The 15,696-nt window shown below is 46.6% G+C and overlaps 1 protein-coding gene and 1 non-coding gene across 3 annotated transcripts in view; both read right to left on the bottom strand.

The window, feature by feature from the left end:
- Positions 1–813: 813 nt before the first annotated feature.
- On the bottom strand, positions 814–1,003 carry LOC142429947 (U2 spliceosomal RNA). Its single transcript, XR_012780456.1, has one exon. It is a non-coding gene; the product is annotated as a U2 spliceosomal RNA (small nuclear RNA).
- Positions 1,004–6,504: 5,501 nt separating this feature from the next.
- Positions 6,505–15,696, bottom strand: part of KLHL22 (kelch like family member 22) — a 33,872-nt gene continuing 24,680 nt past the window's right edge. For both annotated transcript variants that reach the window (XM_075533715.1, XM_075533714.1), the window contains exons 5-7: positions 12,351–12,543; positions 8,553–8,786; positions 6,505–7,461 (exon numbers count right to left, since the gene is read on the bottom strand). In XM_075533715.1, the coding sequence (XP_075389830.1) occupies positions 7,084–7,461; positions 8,553–8,786; positions 12,351–12,543 (805 nt within the window). In that variant the 3' untranslated portion in view covers positions 6,505–7,083. The remainder of the gene's footprint in view (positions 7,462–8,552; positions 8,787–12,350; positions 12,544–15,696) is intronic.

The raw sequence follows: 15,696 nt of genomic DNA, 5'->3' as shown, positions 1-15,696 counted from the left end.
TGTAACCCATTAAGTCTTCAGTGGCTAATTCTTCTAAAGTGGATTACCTATTTCTTCTTAGCAGTCTGTTCAAAATTGAAAGCTCTGCTGAAACCGGTTCACTTCAGATGACTCTGCTGCTTTTGGACATTATCTCCAGCTGTACACAAGCCACCACAGTACACCCAACTGACAGACAAGTGGTGGTTAACTACTGTTAGTGCAGTATATTTTCCCAATCCTTTTTTAGTTTGTGTTTCTTATAAGCAACATATTGATGAATCAATGCTTTCATATCTGTTTTGCTAATCCCTGTTTCTTAAGTGGTGAATTTAATGCATTTAGGTTCAATATTACTATTGATAGGGATGATCTTATTGTGGTTATTAGTTTTAATGGTGTTATTGGTTTCTTTGTTCATTGGAATTTTATGTGGCTTTGAGTTCTATCATTTTTATTATTTTTAGTGTAGTAGGTTTTTATGGTTTTCCTCTTTTAAAAAATATTTGAGGTCTCACCACTTTCTTTGAGGTTAGTTTGTTTTGCTTCACCCCCCACTCTTCCCACCTGTTTGAGGCAGTTTATTCTCTTTTGTGAACTATGTAATTTCTTCTCTGTTCAACTGCTTTATTTTTACTCTATTCTCTCTTTTGGGAGAAAGACCATGCTTTCTACTCCTGTAAATAAAGTCACGGAAACACAGGCAGTTCTATTCTGTTCTATAAGTTCACTTTGAGTCAGTATTGACTCAATAGCAATGAGTTGAGTTTACTCTAGCTCTTTCTCTTTTTTTTTATCACTTTATTGGGGGCTCGTACAACTCTTATCACAATCCATACATCCATCGATTGTGTCAAGCTTTTTTTTTTTGTCGATGCATGGAGTGGACGGAGCAAGCTCCTATTCCAACTCCCTGCTCCAAAAATCCATTTAATATATTGTCCTCGGATAGAGGACGTATCAGATATTAAACTGATAAGAACAGATACTACACTTGATCTTAGCCAAAAGGCCGAGAAGCATGTCAAGCATTTTTGTACATTTGTTTCCCTCCTCATTCTCAAAAAATTTGCTTTGTACTTGAGCCCTTGGTATCAGCTCATTTTCCCTCTCCCTCCCTGCTCCCCCACCCCCATGAACCCTTGATAATTTATAAATTATTCTGTCATATATTACACTGCCCAACATCTCTCTTCACCCACTTCTCTGCTGTCCATACCCCAGGGAAGTTATGTGCAGATCCTTGTAATCTGTTCGCGCTTTCTCCCTCACCTTCCCTCCACCCTCCTGAGTTTATTCTATTTCTTTATTGCATAATGTTATCTTTGGTTGTCTATTTTGAATCTTGTCATTTTGTTCCACTCTGGTTGGTTGCTCTTTTTTTGTTGTTGTTGCTCTTATATGATTGCATCTTATATGTTGGTTTTATGATGCAGTCTACTGCTGCTTCTGTGACCAAAGAACTCTCTTGAGTACATTTTGTAAGGCTTGGTCTTGTTTGTTTGGTTTCTTTTTACAAATTTCTTTAGTATTTCCTTTTCTAAAAATGTCATTTCTCTCTGGTATGTGTAGGATAATTTTTCTGGATATAAGATTCTTGGGTGCCACCTTTTTTTTCCTCACTAAGTTTTATAAATATTATTCCATTGCCACCTTGCCTACATGGTTTCTATTGAAAATCCCTAGATTATTCATATTAGTTTGCCTTTTAAAAAATCATTGGGGGCTCATACAACCCTTATCACAATCCATTCATATATTAATTGTGTAAAGCACATTTGTACATTCATTGCCCTCATCATTCTCAAAACATTTGCTCTCCACTTCAGCCCCTGGCATCAGCTCATTTTCCCCTCCCCCCACTCCCCTTGATAATTTATAAATTTTGTCATATCTTGCCCTGTCCGACATCTCCCTTCACCCACTTTTCTGTTGTCCGTCCCCCAGGGAGGAGGTCACATGTAGATCCTTGTAATCTGTTCCTTTTCCAACCTACCCTCCCAGTATCGACCCTCACACCACTAGTCCTGAAGGGATAATCCACCCTGGATTCCCTGTTTCCAGTTCCTATCTGTACCAGTGTACATCCTCTAGTCTAGCCAGACTTGCAAGGCAGAATTGGAATCATGATAGTTGGAGGTGGGGGGAGGGCCAGTAAGCATTTAGGAACTAGAGGAAAGTGGGGGATGTCCAGTGACCTACAAATGGGTTTTGGGTCTCCACTCCACACTCCCCCCTCATTCACTGTGATAAAATTTTTTTGTTATGATGATGCCTGATACCTGATACCTGATCCCTTCGACACCTCATGACACAGGCTGGTGTGCTTCTTCCACGTGGACTTTGTTGCTTCTGAGCTAGATGGCCACTTGTTTACCTCAAGCCTTTAAGACCCCAGACACTATCTCTTTTGATAGTCAGGCACCATCAGCTTTCTTCACATTTGCTTATTCACCAGCTTTGTCTTCAACAGTTGTGTCAGAAAGGTGAGCATCATAGAATGCCAATTTAATAGAAGACAGTATTCTTGCATTGAGGGAGTACTTGAGTGGAGGCTCAATGTCCTTCTGCTACCCTAATACTAAACCTATACATATATGCACATATATTTCTCATCCTCATATATACATATATTTGCATATGTACATGTCTTTATCAAGACCTCTATACAAGTCCTTTGCCTCCCAGTTCTTGCCTCTATTTCCCTTGACTTTCCTTCTGTCCCACCATCATGCTCAGTCCCCACCTGGGTTTCAGAAATTCCTCTTGGTTACATTACCCTTGATCATGCCCTACCAGGCCTCCCACACCCTCCTCGCCATCGATTTGGATTACTTGTTCCCTTGTCCCTGGGTTTGTTAACACCACTACCTTTCTCCCCACCTCCCCCTCTTCCATGTCCTCCTGGACAGAATGCACTTAATAGAACAAAGTATTCTTGCATTGAGAGAGTATTTGAGTGGAGGCCCAATGTCTATCTGCTACCTTAATACTAAACCTCTAAATATATTTGCCTCCTAGCTCTTTCCTCTATTTCCTTTGACTTTCCTCTTATCCTACTATCATTCTTAGCCTTCATTTGGGTTTCAGTAATTCCTCTCGGTTACAGTACCCTTGGTTACGCCTTACCAGGCCCCCTACACCTTCCTCACCACAGATTTGAAGCACTTGTTCCCTTGTCCCTGGGTTTGTTAACACCACTTCCTTTCCCTTCACCTCCCCTTCTCCCATGTCCCAATGGAACTGTCAGTCCCATTGTTTTCTCCTTCAGATTGTTCATCCAGCCCATCTTATTTAGCCAGACCTGCAGAGATAGTTAACATGCACAAAAACAAGACAGCAAACTCAAGCAACAAAAGAAAACAAAACAAGCCAATGACAACAAAACAAAACGCAACAGAAAAGCTTATAGTTAGTTCAAGGACTGTTTGTTGGTCTTTAGGAGTGTTTTCCAATTGAGTCTGATGGGGTGACAAGCCCTGACCCCAAAGTCTATTTTTGGTATTCCCTGGGGACTTCGTTGCTGTGTTCCCCTTGCTGTTCTGTTGCACACCTTTAGTGTTTTGCCTTGGTGTGGTGGGATCAGATCAGGTGATCGTTTGCCTTTTTAGGTAATTCCCCCCTCAAAAAATGTTCTCTGAATTTCTTTTCTTTGATGTCAGAAAGTTTGACTATAATTTGTTTGAGCACTTTTCTTTGGGGATCAATTCTATTTGGGGTTCTTTTGCCTTCTTGATTTATTTTCTGTTCTCTCATGATGTTAGGGAAATTTTCTTCTCGTACTTACTGTATAATTTTCTCTATGATTATTTTTTCTTCCTTCTGTTCTGCTATACTTATCAAATGTAAGTTGATGCTTTTAATAGTGTCCCATAGAATTAGGGGGTTTTTTGGTTGTTTTCCTTATAGTTTGGATTCAAGAGTTTTGTCTTCAAGTTCACATATTTGTGCTTCTGTGGCTTCAACTCTGTTTTGTTATTTCAGTGTTAGCCAATCCTAATATCTTGGTGTTTTTCTTCTGAATTTCTATTTGAAGTTTTTGAATTATTCCTAGTTTTCCTTTTTTTTTTTTTTGGTCAGATGGTTCTTACAGTGTGCTTTTCTGAGTTCTTGTATCGTCTCTTCTGGTTTTTTTTTCCTGTATCTGTCTAATGTTCTTTCATATGTTTAGAGCAGTTGAACATCATTCCCTTTGAACTTCTTCAATGGAAGGTCTAAGGCCTTTTGTTCATCTGGAAATTCTCTGGAGTCTGTGTCTGTGACACCTTTTTTTAATCAGGTGCACTGAAATTGCCTGTTGTATCCAAGGTATTGACAGGTAACTAGATTAGGGACTAAGGAGGGTTGTCTCCCCCAAACCTCAAAGGCCCACATAGAGGGTTTAGAAAGAAATCAGGCAGTAATTGGACACATATGAGAAAATCCAGAACTGAGCAAACTCAGACATAAGCCCCTTAGGTCCACGGTAAAGTCAATACCATGGGCACATCCACCTTAGGCATATCACACGGATGGGCCTAAACTCAGCCAATGAGGTCAACCAAATACCTGCAACCATGTCTTCCCAGTACCCTGGCTGTGGGAAGACAAGCCTCTTTTTTCTCTAGTCTTGTGCAGGTGTACGCTGTGAGTGGAGGAACTCCAATGTGCCCACTCAGGGCCTGCACCCTCTTGGGCTCGTCTCTGGGGATTCCTGTTTTCCTGTGTGTGTGTTTCACACTCCTATTCTGGTGTTCTTTCCACATTTTTTGTGTGTGCCAGTTGTGAACCCCAGGGTAGCCTGGCACCCATTCCAGAAATAGTCTTTTCGAGACTGTAATACCTGAAACTTTTCTGTTCCTTAACAACTACTCACTTAGATTACAAAATGCTTCTGCAGCATGAAATCTTTCAGTGTTGCGGAGCAAGAACCGTGGTATATCCCACTCCAGAAACCTAACAGTATGATGTTCTTGTTCCTATTGGCCTCTATTTGTTGGTCAGGTGGTATTAGAGTGAACAGTATTCTCTGTGCACTAGTTGTAGCTATTGAAGGTTAAAGGGTGGCTGGGTCATGTGGCAACACCCTATCGTGAGTAGGGATTAATGACAAACAAAAACTGATTCCTATTTCCTGCCAAAGTCCCAGTCTCCAGGCTGGCCTTTGTGGTTACCTGCACAAAGATTAGATTAATGAGCAAAAGCGCGGTCACTGAGCCAAGGAAAAGATAATAACCAAGAAATTCTGCCGTCCCACACGTCTTTGCTGGAGCTGCATCTCAGAGGAGGCCTGGCATCGGTTTAAATTCTCCCTCTAAGCAGGGAGATGAACACAGCCTGAGTCTTTTTTCAACCCCAGGGCTGTGGGGAGCTAATGGACTCCAGGTGGTCTTGTGCCAATTTTCTCCTTATGGGCTCAATCACATTTGCCCCCTCCTTATGAAATGAGGGCTAGCCCTCCCCACCCAGCTATGGGGAGGTAGGTATTTTACTGTCCTGTTAGATTAGCCTAAGTCTTAGGGTCTAGAAGGGTGTCAAGATCCACCTCTTCCTCTCTCCCAGTGCAGAGGTTCAGAACACTGGGGAGAGGGGTCACCCGGTCCAGTCTTGTCTGGATAGTCTTAAGCATTTTCAGGGTCCCTTGGACAAGCTCCTATTTTAACAGGTTGTATATTTCAGATTTCTATTCTCCTGGGAAACTTTTTAGGTCTTGGTGGTGTAGTTATTCGTTGGGATGCTAACCACAAGGTCAGCAGTTCTTGGAAACCCACAAGGACAGTTGTACCTTGTCCTATAGTGTTGCCATGAGTCAAAATCGACTTGATGGCAGTGAGGTTTTGTTCTGGGAGGATGTTAACATCTGGTTACACAGCCATGGTTTTCTGTTCCCTTTTTAAAAACTTACCCTGGTATAAGTCTTTCATCTCCTTGGTTAAATTTATTCCCAGGTATTTCATTCATCCCCCCCCCCTTTTAGAAATTTAGAGATAAAATTTCTATTCATTTAATTCTTTTAGATGCTTTTGCTGTCTGTTTTCATAATTTCCATTTGGACTTGTTCATAGCTCATATAGCAACGCAATTGCCTTTTGCCTGTTGATCCTGCACCCTATTTTGCCAAAATTGTTCAATAGCTCTAGTAGTTTTCTTTGGGGATTATAAGTGATTCTCTGTCTATACATGGTGTGAAAACAGTGCATAGAGGGATCCCTATCTGATATCCGTTGGACTTCCCCAACTGCCATGAGGCAGAAGACAGACATGCCTCCACCATCCATCTTTCTTTATCCATCGGTGACACTTATTCTCCTCTTCCTGATAGCAGAGAGTTGTATCTGGAGCCAGCTAGGTTCTACTGGCTGCCCTTATTGGAACTCCTCTGAGAGAAAGCAAGTGCACAAGCCAGGAGACAGGGTGGACCTGCTGGTCCTAGTCATGTGCAATGCCCTCCTCCCTCTCATCACCTGTCTGACACTGGCAGGTCTGGCCTGGAAACCCACCAAGACTCAGCACTGTGCCTTAAGGAAGTCAGGCTGGGCCACAGGAGAACAATGAACACATTTATTAGGAGAGTTTAATCAACAACATAGGGTCAGAAAAATCCAGGTGGTCAGGATCTTTCCCCCCTTGAAACAGAACTAACAGCTGTGGGTGTCTTCTCCCTCAAGGCCTTTTGGGAGCAGCAGGGAGGAGGAGCTGCTCCCTGCTGTCCTAGTCCTTACTCCTGCTGCCCCCCAGAAAGGGCTCAACACTCTCCAGCCTCCCTTCCAGGGGCCACCAGTCCTCACAGGGTAAGTAGGGCCAGGCTGATGGCTGGCAAGGCCAGTCCACACTTAAGGGCACGGGCCTGGTACATTCCTTTAGAGGGTCAACACCTCTTGTGAACATTTCCCACTGTAACGAACAAAATGCACAGCAACATCGTACACCCTGTGCCCCTGGAAAGCTGGCAGGTCGCTGGCTTGAAGAGAGGGTGGCAGGTACACGCAGACCACCAGGTATGGGGTGTGGGGGAAGCCTCCAGTGCCTGTAGCCTAGCGTTCCAGTTCAGGAGCCCCCAGGCCTCTGCTGCCCATCCTGGAGCTCAGCTCCCAGCATCTTTTCTTCTGACTCAGGCACCACAGTCTAGTCCTCACTAGAGTTGTCGAACTCCTCCCAGTCGGACACGCTCATGACCTCTGATGCGAAGTCCTGGTCAGCCTGACTGCGGTCGTGGTTCCAGTCGGGGGTCCCGTGGGGGGGCTCCAGGAGCAGGGAGCGGGGTAGGGTAAGCACACAGGCAGCTAACCCTGAGATAGAGTTATCCAGTTGCGGCCCCTCCTCCCAGCAGTCCTTCTCAGCATCATAGATGTGCACATAGGCTGTGCGGCTGCCTCGGTTGTGTGAGCGGCCACCCAGCACATAGATCCTGCCTTCCAGCACAGCCATGCCTGGCTCGCCATGTCCAGCTGGGAGCGGACAGACTGATGACCACTGCCCAGATGTACAGCTGAAGCAGGCCACCTGCAAGGCAAGGTCATAGTTATAAATGGCCCCCAGGGACTGGTGTAGGGCCAACTCAACCCCAGCATGTGAGCAGACCCAGAGACCAAGAAGGATGGTGCCTGCCCAGTGTTAACATCTGAAACATCTGTCTGTTGTCCGGTCCTCTCCTCCGGACCTGTGTTTCCTGCCTTACACTTACTTGGGGATCGCCCTTGGTCCCACCCATCCCAACCCCTTGGCCTGCCTCTGAGCACCCAGGGTGTGGTAGATTCTAAGGGTGCCTCTGGTAGTTGGACGACTTCATGCCGTTGACTTTGCATGAAAGTGTAAGGGTGGAGTACAATCTGTTAATGATGATGGCTCCTTGAAGGTGTGGCCTTTTTATAGGGGACAAACTTAAGTTTTTTTGCTTTCTGTCCCTTCCCCTTTCTGCTGTGAGACCTACCTAGAGGTATAGCCCCAGGAAGGCTGCCTAACCCGACAGTTGCCTGCACCCTGCCATGCCCCCACCAACCTTGGATCCATGTGACTTGGTACCCACCAGCCGGTGGTTTTCCCGTCTCCAGCTTCATCTTTCTGTGCATCAGCCTACTGGAGTCTGGAGGGTGCTATGGCTGGACCCATGGACTTATGTTGGACTGGGCTGGGATGCCTTCTTGATATATCGTATATACTGGAGGATAAGCCAAGTTTTCCAGCACATTTTTAATGCAGTTTTTGTGGTAAAATCAGGTGCCTCAGCAGATATTTAGGTCGGTTTATACTTGAGTATGTATGGTAAATTCATTCTGACACATACGAGAGTGTCACTGACTTTGTTTCTCTAGACAACCGTTGGCCCTCTCCTTTCAACTGGTGGAAAGACAGCACACCAGTTCACAAACATATAGAACATTCACCCTCATGCTATTGAATGAGCAGCAATGAACTTTTTCAGCAGCATGAGCCCTGGTTCACCAGCAGCATGGGCCCTGGTTTGGACCCCAGTTAGGGTGGGGGAATGCTGCGCTGGAAAAAGACAACAAAGGGGGTGGGGGAGGGAACACGCCTCTTCTCCCCCAGGCTACTGCGCCACCGAGTCCCCCCCCCCGAAGGCCATGCTGACTCACTTGGTGCACATCCCTCCTGTAGCCAGCGTCATTGTTGCTGCCCCCGATGACATACAGCTTGTTGAGGAGAGTAGCCATCCCATGCCAGGCCCGTCGCACTGGCCCGTCAGCCAGGCTGCTCCAGGTGTTACTGTCTGGCTCGTAGCAGTGGGTCTCTCGCAGGTAGTCCTCCCCTCTGCGGCCACAGGTGATATACATCTTGCCCTCCAGTGCTGCGCCTGCGTGGGCATATACCTGCACAGTGCCACCAGGGGAAGGGACATGAACCAGTTAGTGATGCCAACGTCCTCTGAGCCTTCACCAGACTGGCTACAGCCCCACATCCACCTGCTGCTTCCCAGCCCCATCTTCACATTCTGACAGAAACGCCCCCTGGTTTCTTCTAGAACAGTGGTTCTCAACCTTCCTAATGCCGTGACCCTTTAATACAGTTCCTCACGTTGTGGTGAACCCCAACCATAAAATTATTTTCGTTGCTACTTCATAACTATAATTTTGCTACTGTTAGGAAGTGGGAGGCTCCTGTAAAAGGGTCCTTCTATCTCCAAAGGGGTCATGACCCACAGGTTGAGAACCGCTGTTCTAGCTGCACTACAAGGGCAATGACAAAGGACTGCTACAGAATCACAAGTCTCTATTCAGCAAAAACATCAACATGGGAGGAAATTGTACGGTACAAACCCCAAATGCTGATTATTAAATAACTATTTTTGTTTTCACCTGGATGAATGGGGTGGTGGTGGTAAGAGTCAAAGTAAGTATTATGATAAAATGTGCAAATGCTAGAGTTCGAAAACCAAGAAAGAGCTGGCATGGAGTAGGGAACCAGTGGAGAGGTCTGAGGGGCCGGCGCCAATTCCAACTACCTGGACAGCTGCCCCTCCCCCCAGAAGAATTTATTTCAGAGGGCAGCACTGAATCTGCAGCTCAGGGAGAGGGACATGTCTGATCAGAGCACACGGGAGCAAATGAAGGGGGAGGAAGAGAGCGTGGAACACATCCTGGCCCACCAAGCCTTGATGACGAGATTCCCGCTTAGGGCAGTCAATTCACACAGAAGACCATATGACTGGCCCCACTATGAGACACGACATCCCTCACTAACCTATAGCCCTACAGGGTACAACACTGGAGACACTGTGTGGGAATTCCGCCCAATCTGATACCACCACACCGAGGCAAAACACTTAAGGACATGGAACAGATCAGCAAGGGGAACAGAGCAATGAAGACTCCATGGAATACCAAAATTAGACTTTGGGGCCAGGGCTTGGCGCCCCATCAGATTCAACTGGAAAATATTCCTAAAAGCCAATGAACAGTCCTTGAACTAACTAAAATCTTTTCTTTCTTATTGCTGTTTTTGTTTTGTCATTGGCTTGTTTTGTTTTCTTTTGTTGCTTGAGTTTTCTCTGTCTTGTTTTTGTGCATGTTATTATCTCCGCAGGTCTAAGTAGGATAGGCTGGATGAACAATCTGGAGAAGAAAACAATGGACCGGCAGTTCCAGGGGGGACATGGGGGGAACGGAAGTGGTGTTTACAAACCCAGGGACAAGGGAACAAGTAGTGATCCAAATAGGTGGTGAGGAGGGTGTAGGAGGCCTGCTAGGGTGTGACTGAGGGTAATATAACCGAGAGGAATTACTGTAACCCAAATGAAGGCTGAACATGATGGTGGGACAAGAGGAAAGTCAAAGGAAATAGAGGAAAGAGCTAGGAGGCAAAGGGCATTTATAGAGGTCTAAATAAAGGCTGTACATATGCAAATATATTTACATATGAGGATGTGGAAATATATCTATGTGCATATATGTATAGGTTTAGTATTAAGGTAGCAGCTGGATATTGGGCCTCCACTCAAGTACTCCCTCAATGCAAGAATATTTTGTTCTATTAAACTGGCATTCAATGACGCTCACCTTCCTGACAGAATTGCTGAAGACAAAGCAGGTAAATAAGTAAATGTGGTGAAGAAAGCAGATGGTCCCTGGCTATCAAAAGATACAGCTTCTGGGATCTTAAAGGCTTAAAGGTAAACAAGTGGCCATCTAGCTCAGAAGCAACAAAGCCCACATCTAGCTCAGAAGCAACAAAGAAGCACACCAGCCTGTATGATCAAGAGGTGTTGAAGGGATCAGGTATCAGGCATCAAAGAATAAAAAAATCAAATAATTGTGAATGAGGTGGAGTGTGGAGTGGAGATTCAAAGTCCATCTGTAGGCAATTGGACATCCCCTTACGGAATGGTCCCGGGGAAGAGAGGAGTCAGTAAAGGTGCAGGGTAGCAACGATGAAACATAGAACTTTCCTCTAGCTCCTAAATGCTTCCTCCCACCCACTATTATGATCCCAATTCTACCTTACAAATCTAGCTAGACCATAGGATGTATGCTGGTACTGATAAGAACTGGAAACAGGGAATCCAGGGTGGATGATCCCTTCAGGACCAGGGTGAGTGGCGATACTGGGAGGGTGGAGGGAGGGTAGGGTGTAAAGGGGGAACCAATTACAAGTGACTACATATAACCTCCTCCCTGGGGGGTGGACAACAGAAAAGTCGGTGAAGGGAGATGTCAGACAGTGCAAGATATGACAAAATAATAATTTATCAATTATCAAGGGTTCATGAGGGAAGTGGGAGCGGGGAGGGAGGGGAAAAATGAGGAGCTGATGCCAGGGGCTTAAGTGGAGAGCAAATGTTTTGAGAATGATGAGGGCAATGAATGTACATATGTGCTTTACACATTTGATGAATGTATGGATTGTGATGAGTTGTATGTGCCCCTAATAAAATGATTTTTAAAAAAGTAAACCAAGAAAGAACACACTTGATGTTTCTCAAACTAAAAGAACTGAAGAAAAAATTCAAGCTGTATGAATGGCACTGGGAGTGAAGAGCTTAAGATGAAGGAATGTACTGTCACTGTACTACAAATCCATGGTGGGCATTCAACCACTTCAGAGGACAGCACATGATCAGGAACTCACAGAACTGAAGGCAGAGGTGCAAACTGCACCTAGGTTAGCGACTGAAGAAACACCAACTGAAAGGCTTCACCCAACTTGGACCCAACATGACAAGTTCTCACGATAAGTCTATGCCGTTTAAGCTGAACAACAGCTATGGGGCCAACCAAAGGAAACATGTGGCCTATAGCAGGTGCTCCTCAAAGGGAAGTGCTGACACCAGACCCTGTGCTCAGCAACTGGACTCCGGGAGGCCCCTCTCCATTCCCTGGAATCCCGTGTCTGGTTCTTGGTACCTTGAGTACTCCAAAGACACAGGATGAGAACATGTTCACCAGAATATACCCTTTGCACAATGAACATTACATTAAATATCTTTACATTGGAGATCAAGGTGCTACACATATGACCATGATTTAAAGGGGCCTCTGGTGAAGACAAGGGAGGGCACAACATGGAGCAGAGTCCTTATCTCTCAGAGCCCCTTCTATTTACCACTAAGGAACTGTCCCAGTTTAGCTCTGCTTAAGGACAGACCAGAGATGGGCTTCTATCACCTTTAAACTACAAGGTTAAGGCAGTTATTGGGTCTCACATGTGAGCCCTGTCTGAAGAATAGAGGGGAAACAGTTTGAGAAACCATCTTCCCAAATAGTTCAACAGAACCTCAGCAGTTCCCGTAGCACCGATTCAGGGAAAGTGATTTGAGGGATACAGACTTGTTCACTGGGCCTGTTCCTTGGCCTGGACCCCTGACCCTCATACTCCAATCCACACTCCAGGGAAGAAAGGCAGCTGGCAATAGGTCTCTTCAGAACGGGCTTCCTTACCTCTCTCTTGAGTGAGGCCACGTAGGTCCAGGAGTTGGTGGCGGGGTCATAGCGTTCCACGGCATTCAGGTCATTATGGTAGTCTCGGCCCGCCACAGCGTAGATATACTGGCCCACAACACACACACACAGGTCTGCGTGCTCTTGCTGTAGGGACTGGATTTGGAACCAGCGGTTGTGCCGAGGGTCATACCTTGTGCAGGGCAACAAGAACAGCCCATCACTGACTAGATGAGCGCTGCCCCAGGGGCCCTGGACCTCCTGCTCTGGCCTGCTCACTCACCCATGCTTCATGGTCAGGCCTCGAGCCCTGCAAAATGTGGAGCCAAGACTGGCTTTTAGTTCAGCTGACTGTCCACCCTGGGCCACCCTGCAGTCACTTCAGTCTCATCTGTCTAAACTCAGGGCCCTAAGGTCCTCCCTGAGTAGAGCTTTCCCACCTGGTAGTTTACTGTCCTAATGGAACCCTCCTTTCTTCTCAATCCACCCTCTCCTCCTACATGTGGCTCCTTTGCTCCTCACTCAAATTAGACTTCACCCACTTCTCATAACCTGCAGAAGGCTGACCCACAGCCTGTAACCCAGGCAGGGTCCCCTATTCCCCTGCTGTGCCCTTAATCCTTCTGTCCCATGAGTAGACCACCGCAGTATGACCTTGACACTTGACCAGCCCAACACCCTCCCTTTTTAATGGTGCTCTGCCCCTTTCCACGCATTTTTATACATGCCTGGAGACTGTGCCCAGAACAAGCCCTGTGAGTGCCTACACTCCCTGCAGCCCGTCTACCCTTCTGACCAATGTCTGCCAGAGCCTCTACTGCCAGGGAGTTTCAGTCAGAGGCTCCTCCTCATCTGGTCCAGCCCATCCCACCTCAAAGACAAAATCTACAGGAGATGCCCTTTTTCACACATTCCATCACCACACCTGGACGTGAGCCTCAAGCCCTTCATGGTGGAGTCCACCCTGATGCTCTAACATGACCCTCTGCAGTTCCCAAGGCCTCTCAATGCCACATTCCTCTTGCTACCACAAGGTCCAACACAAGAGGCACATAGAAGGCTGTGGGGAAGAAAAGTATGGCCACACAGCTATGGGGACCCCAGGAGCCTGAAGTGCATGCTTCTTGGGGAGCCACCCAGACACCAGCATAGGGTGAACCTAGGGTTCTGGTACATTTTTGCTCAACAGCCCACAGTGAAAATTACTTTCTCCTTCAAATACATATGTTCTACTTCTACAGAGTAACCGTGACATCCTGGAAAACAAGTCCAACCTTAGTGGGTTCAGGAGAGTGCAGGAAGTTGCTTGCTGGGATGAGCCCAGCTTCACCTTCTGTCCCCGTGCACAAGTGATTAGTGACTACAGGACCTCAGGAGCAGGGTGGACAGGAGTGAGAGTGTATAACTGGTCATACCAACTCGGTTCGGATCCTGGCCTTGGCTAGTTGGGAACACTGGCGTCATTTTAATTTCTCAGCATTCGCCAAGTTTCTGCTTCTGTCCGATGAGGAGTACTGCCTGCCTTGGAGCGCCATTGTGGGGTGTCACAGAGACAGCATCAGCTTGGAAGTCGTTCCTAAAGGACTGGGGGTCAAGTCTGCATCCCTAGCCCTCAGATGCTGAGCTAATGGGTCAGGATAGACCAGGCCTGTCTGAACACACCACTCCACCAACAGAGGACCAGTAGGCCTGAATCTATGCTGTCTGCACATGTCTGTCAATTCTTGGTACTAGACTCAGTGCTGGGAATCACAGCTAAGCTTGCGATGAGGCCCCCCTACCTCTACTGCAAGCCAGAGATGGAACAAACAGACAGCAATTCAGTAGCATGGCAAGGATTGGGAGGGATGAAAACCCAAGCAAGGAGAGGGCAGTGCTCTCGGAGGGGGGCAGGAAGGGTCTAGAAGGTAGTATTTGCAACCCGAGTGCTGGGGTGCAAACCAGGTGATGGTCTGACTGCACAAGGGAACAGTACGTACCAAGGCCCTATAAACTGGCTGGGTTGGCTCCTTCCCCAGCCTCACCAAGGTTCGTGTGTGCGAGCATCCTTCTTCCCCACCATTAAACCTCATGTGTGGAAGGAAGCACCCGCATCTCCTGCTGGAACGCAACGAGGCCCTCCAAAGGCTCCCTGGCTTCATTCTGGTCTTCTGCTGCCAGCTTTAGGGGTACCCACACAGACAACACACGCTGTTGTGTACAATCCAGTTCATTCCGGCTCAAAGCAACCCACGAGCCCAAGAGACAGAGCAGAACTGCCCCAGTGGGTTTCCTGAGCTTTCCTCTCGATGGACTGCATCTTAGCCACACACAAAAGTGCTCATGTATACTACACATCAACGATTCACGGTTTCACGCATATCTTTCCACCCTGCCTTGATTATGCTTTGTCACGAGGCACTCTGGCAGTGTGTGGGTTACATGTTGGGCTAAATGCAAGGCAGTAGTTCAGACTCTACTAGTTACTCCTTGGGAGAACAAGCTTCACCTCTGTCTGCTCCTGTAAAGATTTACAGCTTCACAAACCCAATGGGGTAGCTCTAGTGTGTCCTGTGGGGTTATCCTGAGTTGGACTTGCCTCAGTGGCAGTGAGTTTTGTTTTTTTTCAGTCTCCATGAGATTGCAAACTCAGGGAGCCCTGGATGAAACACCGGGCTACTAACTGCACAATGGCAGATGGTTCAAGTCTACCAGCCACTTTGAGGGAAAACACGAGCTAGTCTCTTGTACAGATTTATAGCCTCAAAAACACTAAAGAGCAGTTCTACTCTGTCCAACAAAGTAGCAATGAACTGGATCAACCTGATAAACTCTAGACTGCTATTGAGTCAATACTAACTCATAGGGGCCCTATAGGACAGTGTAGCACTGTCCCTGTGAGTTTCTGAGACTGCAACTCGAGAGTAGAAAGCCCCATCTTTCTCCCACGGAGAAGTTGATGGTTTCGAACTGTTGAGTTTGCAGTTATCAGCCCAATGCATAGTCATTACGCCACCAGTGTTGCTATCTATCAACAGAGATCCTGTGTACAGATCATTTCTGGGGTCTGTTGACTGCTTTTCTTCTGTACACCATGACTCAATAATTTTCATGTCTATCAATGTCTTATCCGTTGGACGGAGATGAGACTGCCTACTTCCATAATGATTTACAGTCTTAGAAGCCCTACAGGTAGTTCTACTCTAGAGCAGTGGTTCTCAACCTTCCTAATTCTGTGACCCTTTAATACAGTTCCTCATGTGGTGGTGACCCCGTATGTGGGCCTATCTGCATGTGGTGGACCCGCCTGGAGACGGATAGAGGAGCAGTGTCTCAGTTCTCAAGACTATCGGAAACATGGTCTTAG

The sequence above is a fragment of the Tenrec ecaudatus genome, chromosome 16, assembly GCF_050624435.1.
Source record: "Tenrec ecaudatus isolate mTenEca1 chromosome 16, mTenEca1.hap1, whole genome shotgun sequence".
Lineage (NCBI taxonomy): Eukaryota > Metazoa > Chordata > Mammalia > Afrosoricida > Tenrecidae > Tenrec > Tenrec ecaudatus.
Note: the sequence above shows the minus strand (reverse complement) of the source record. Positions and strands in the feature narration are given on the sequence as shown.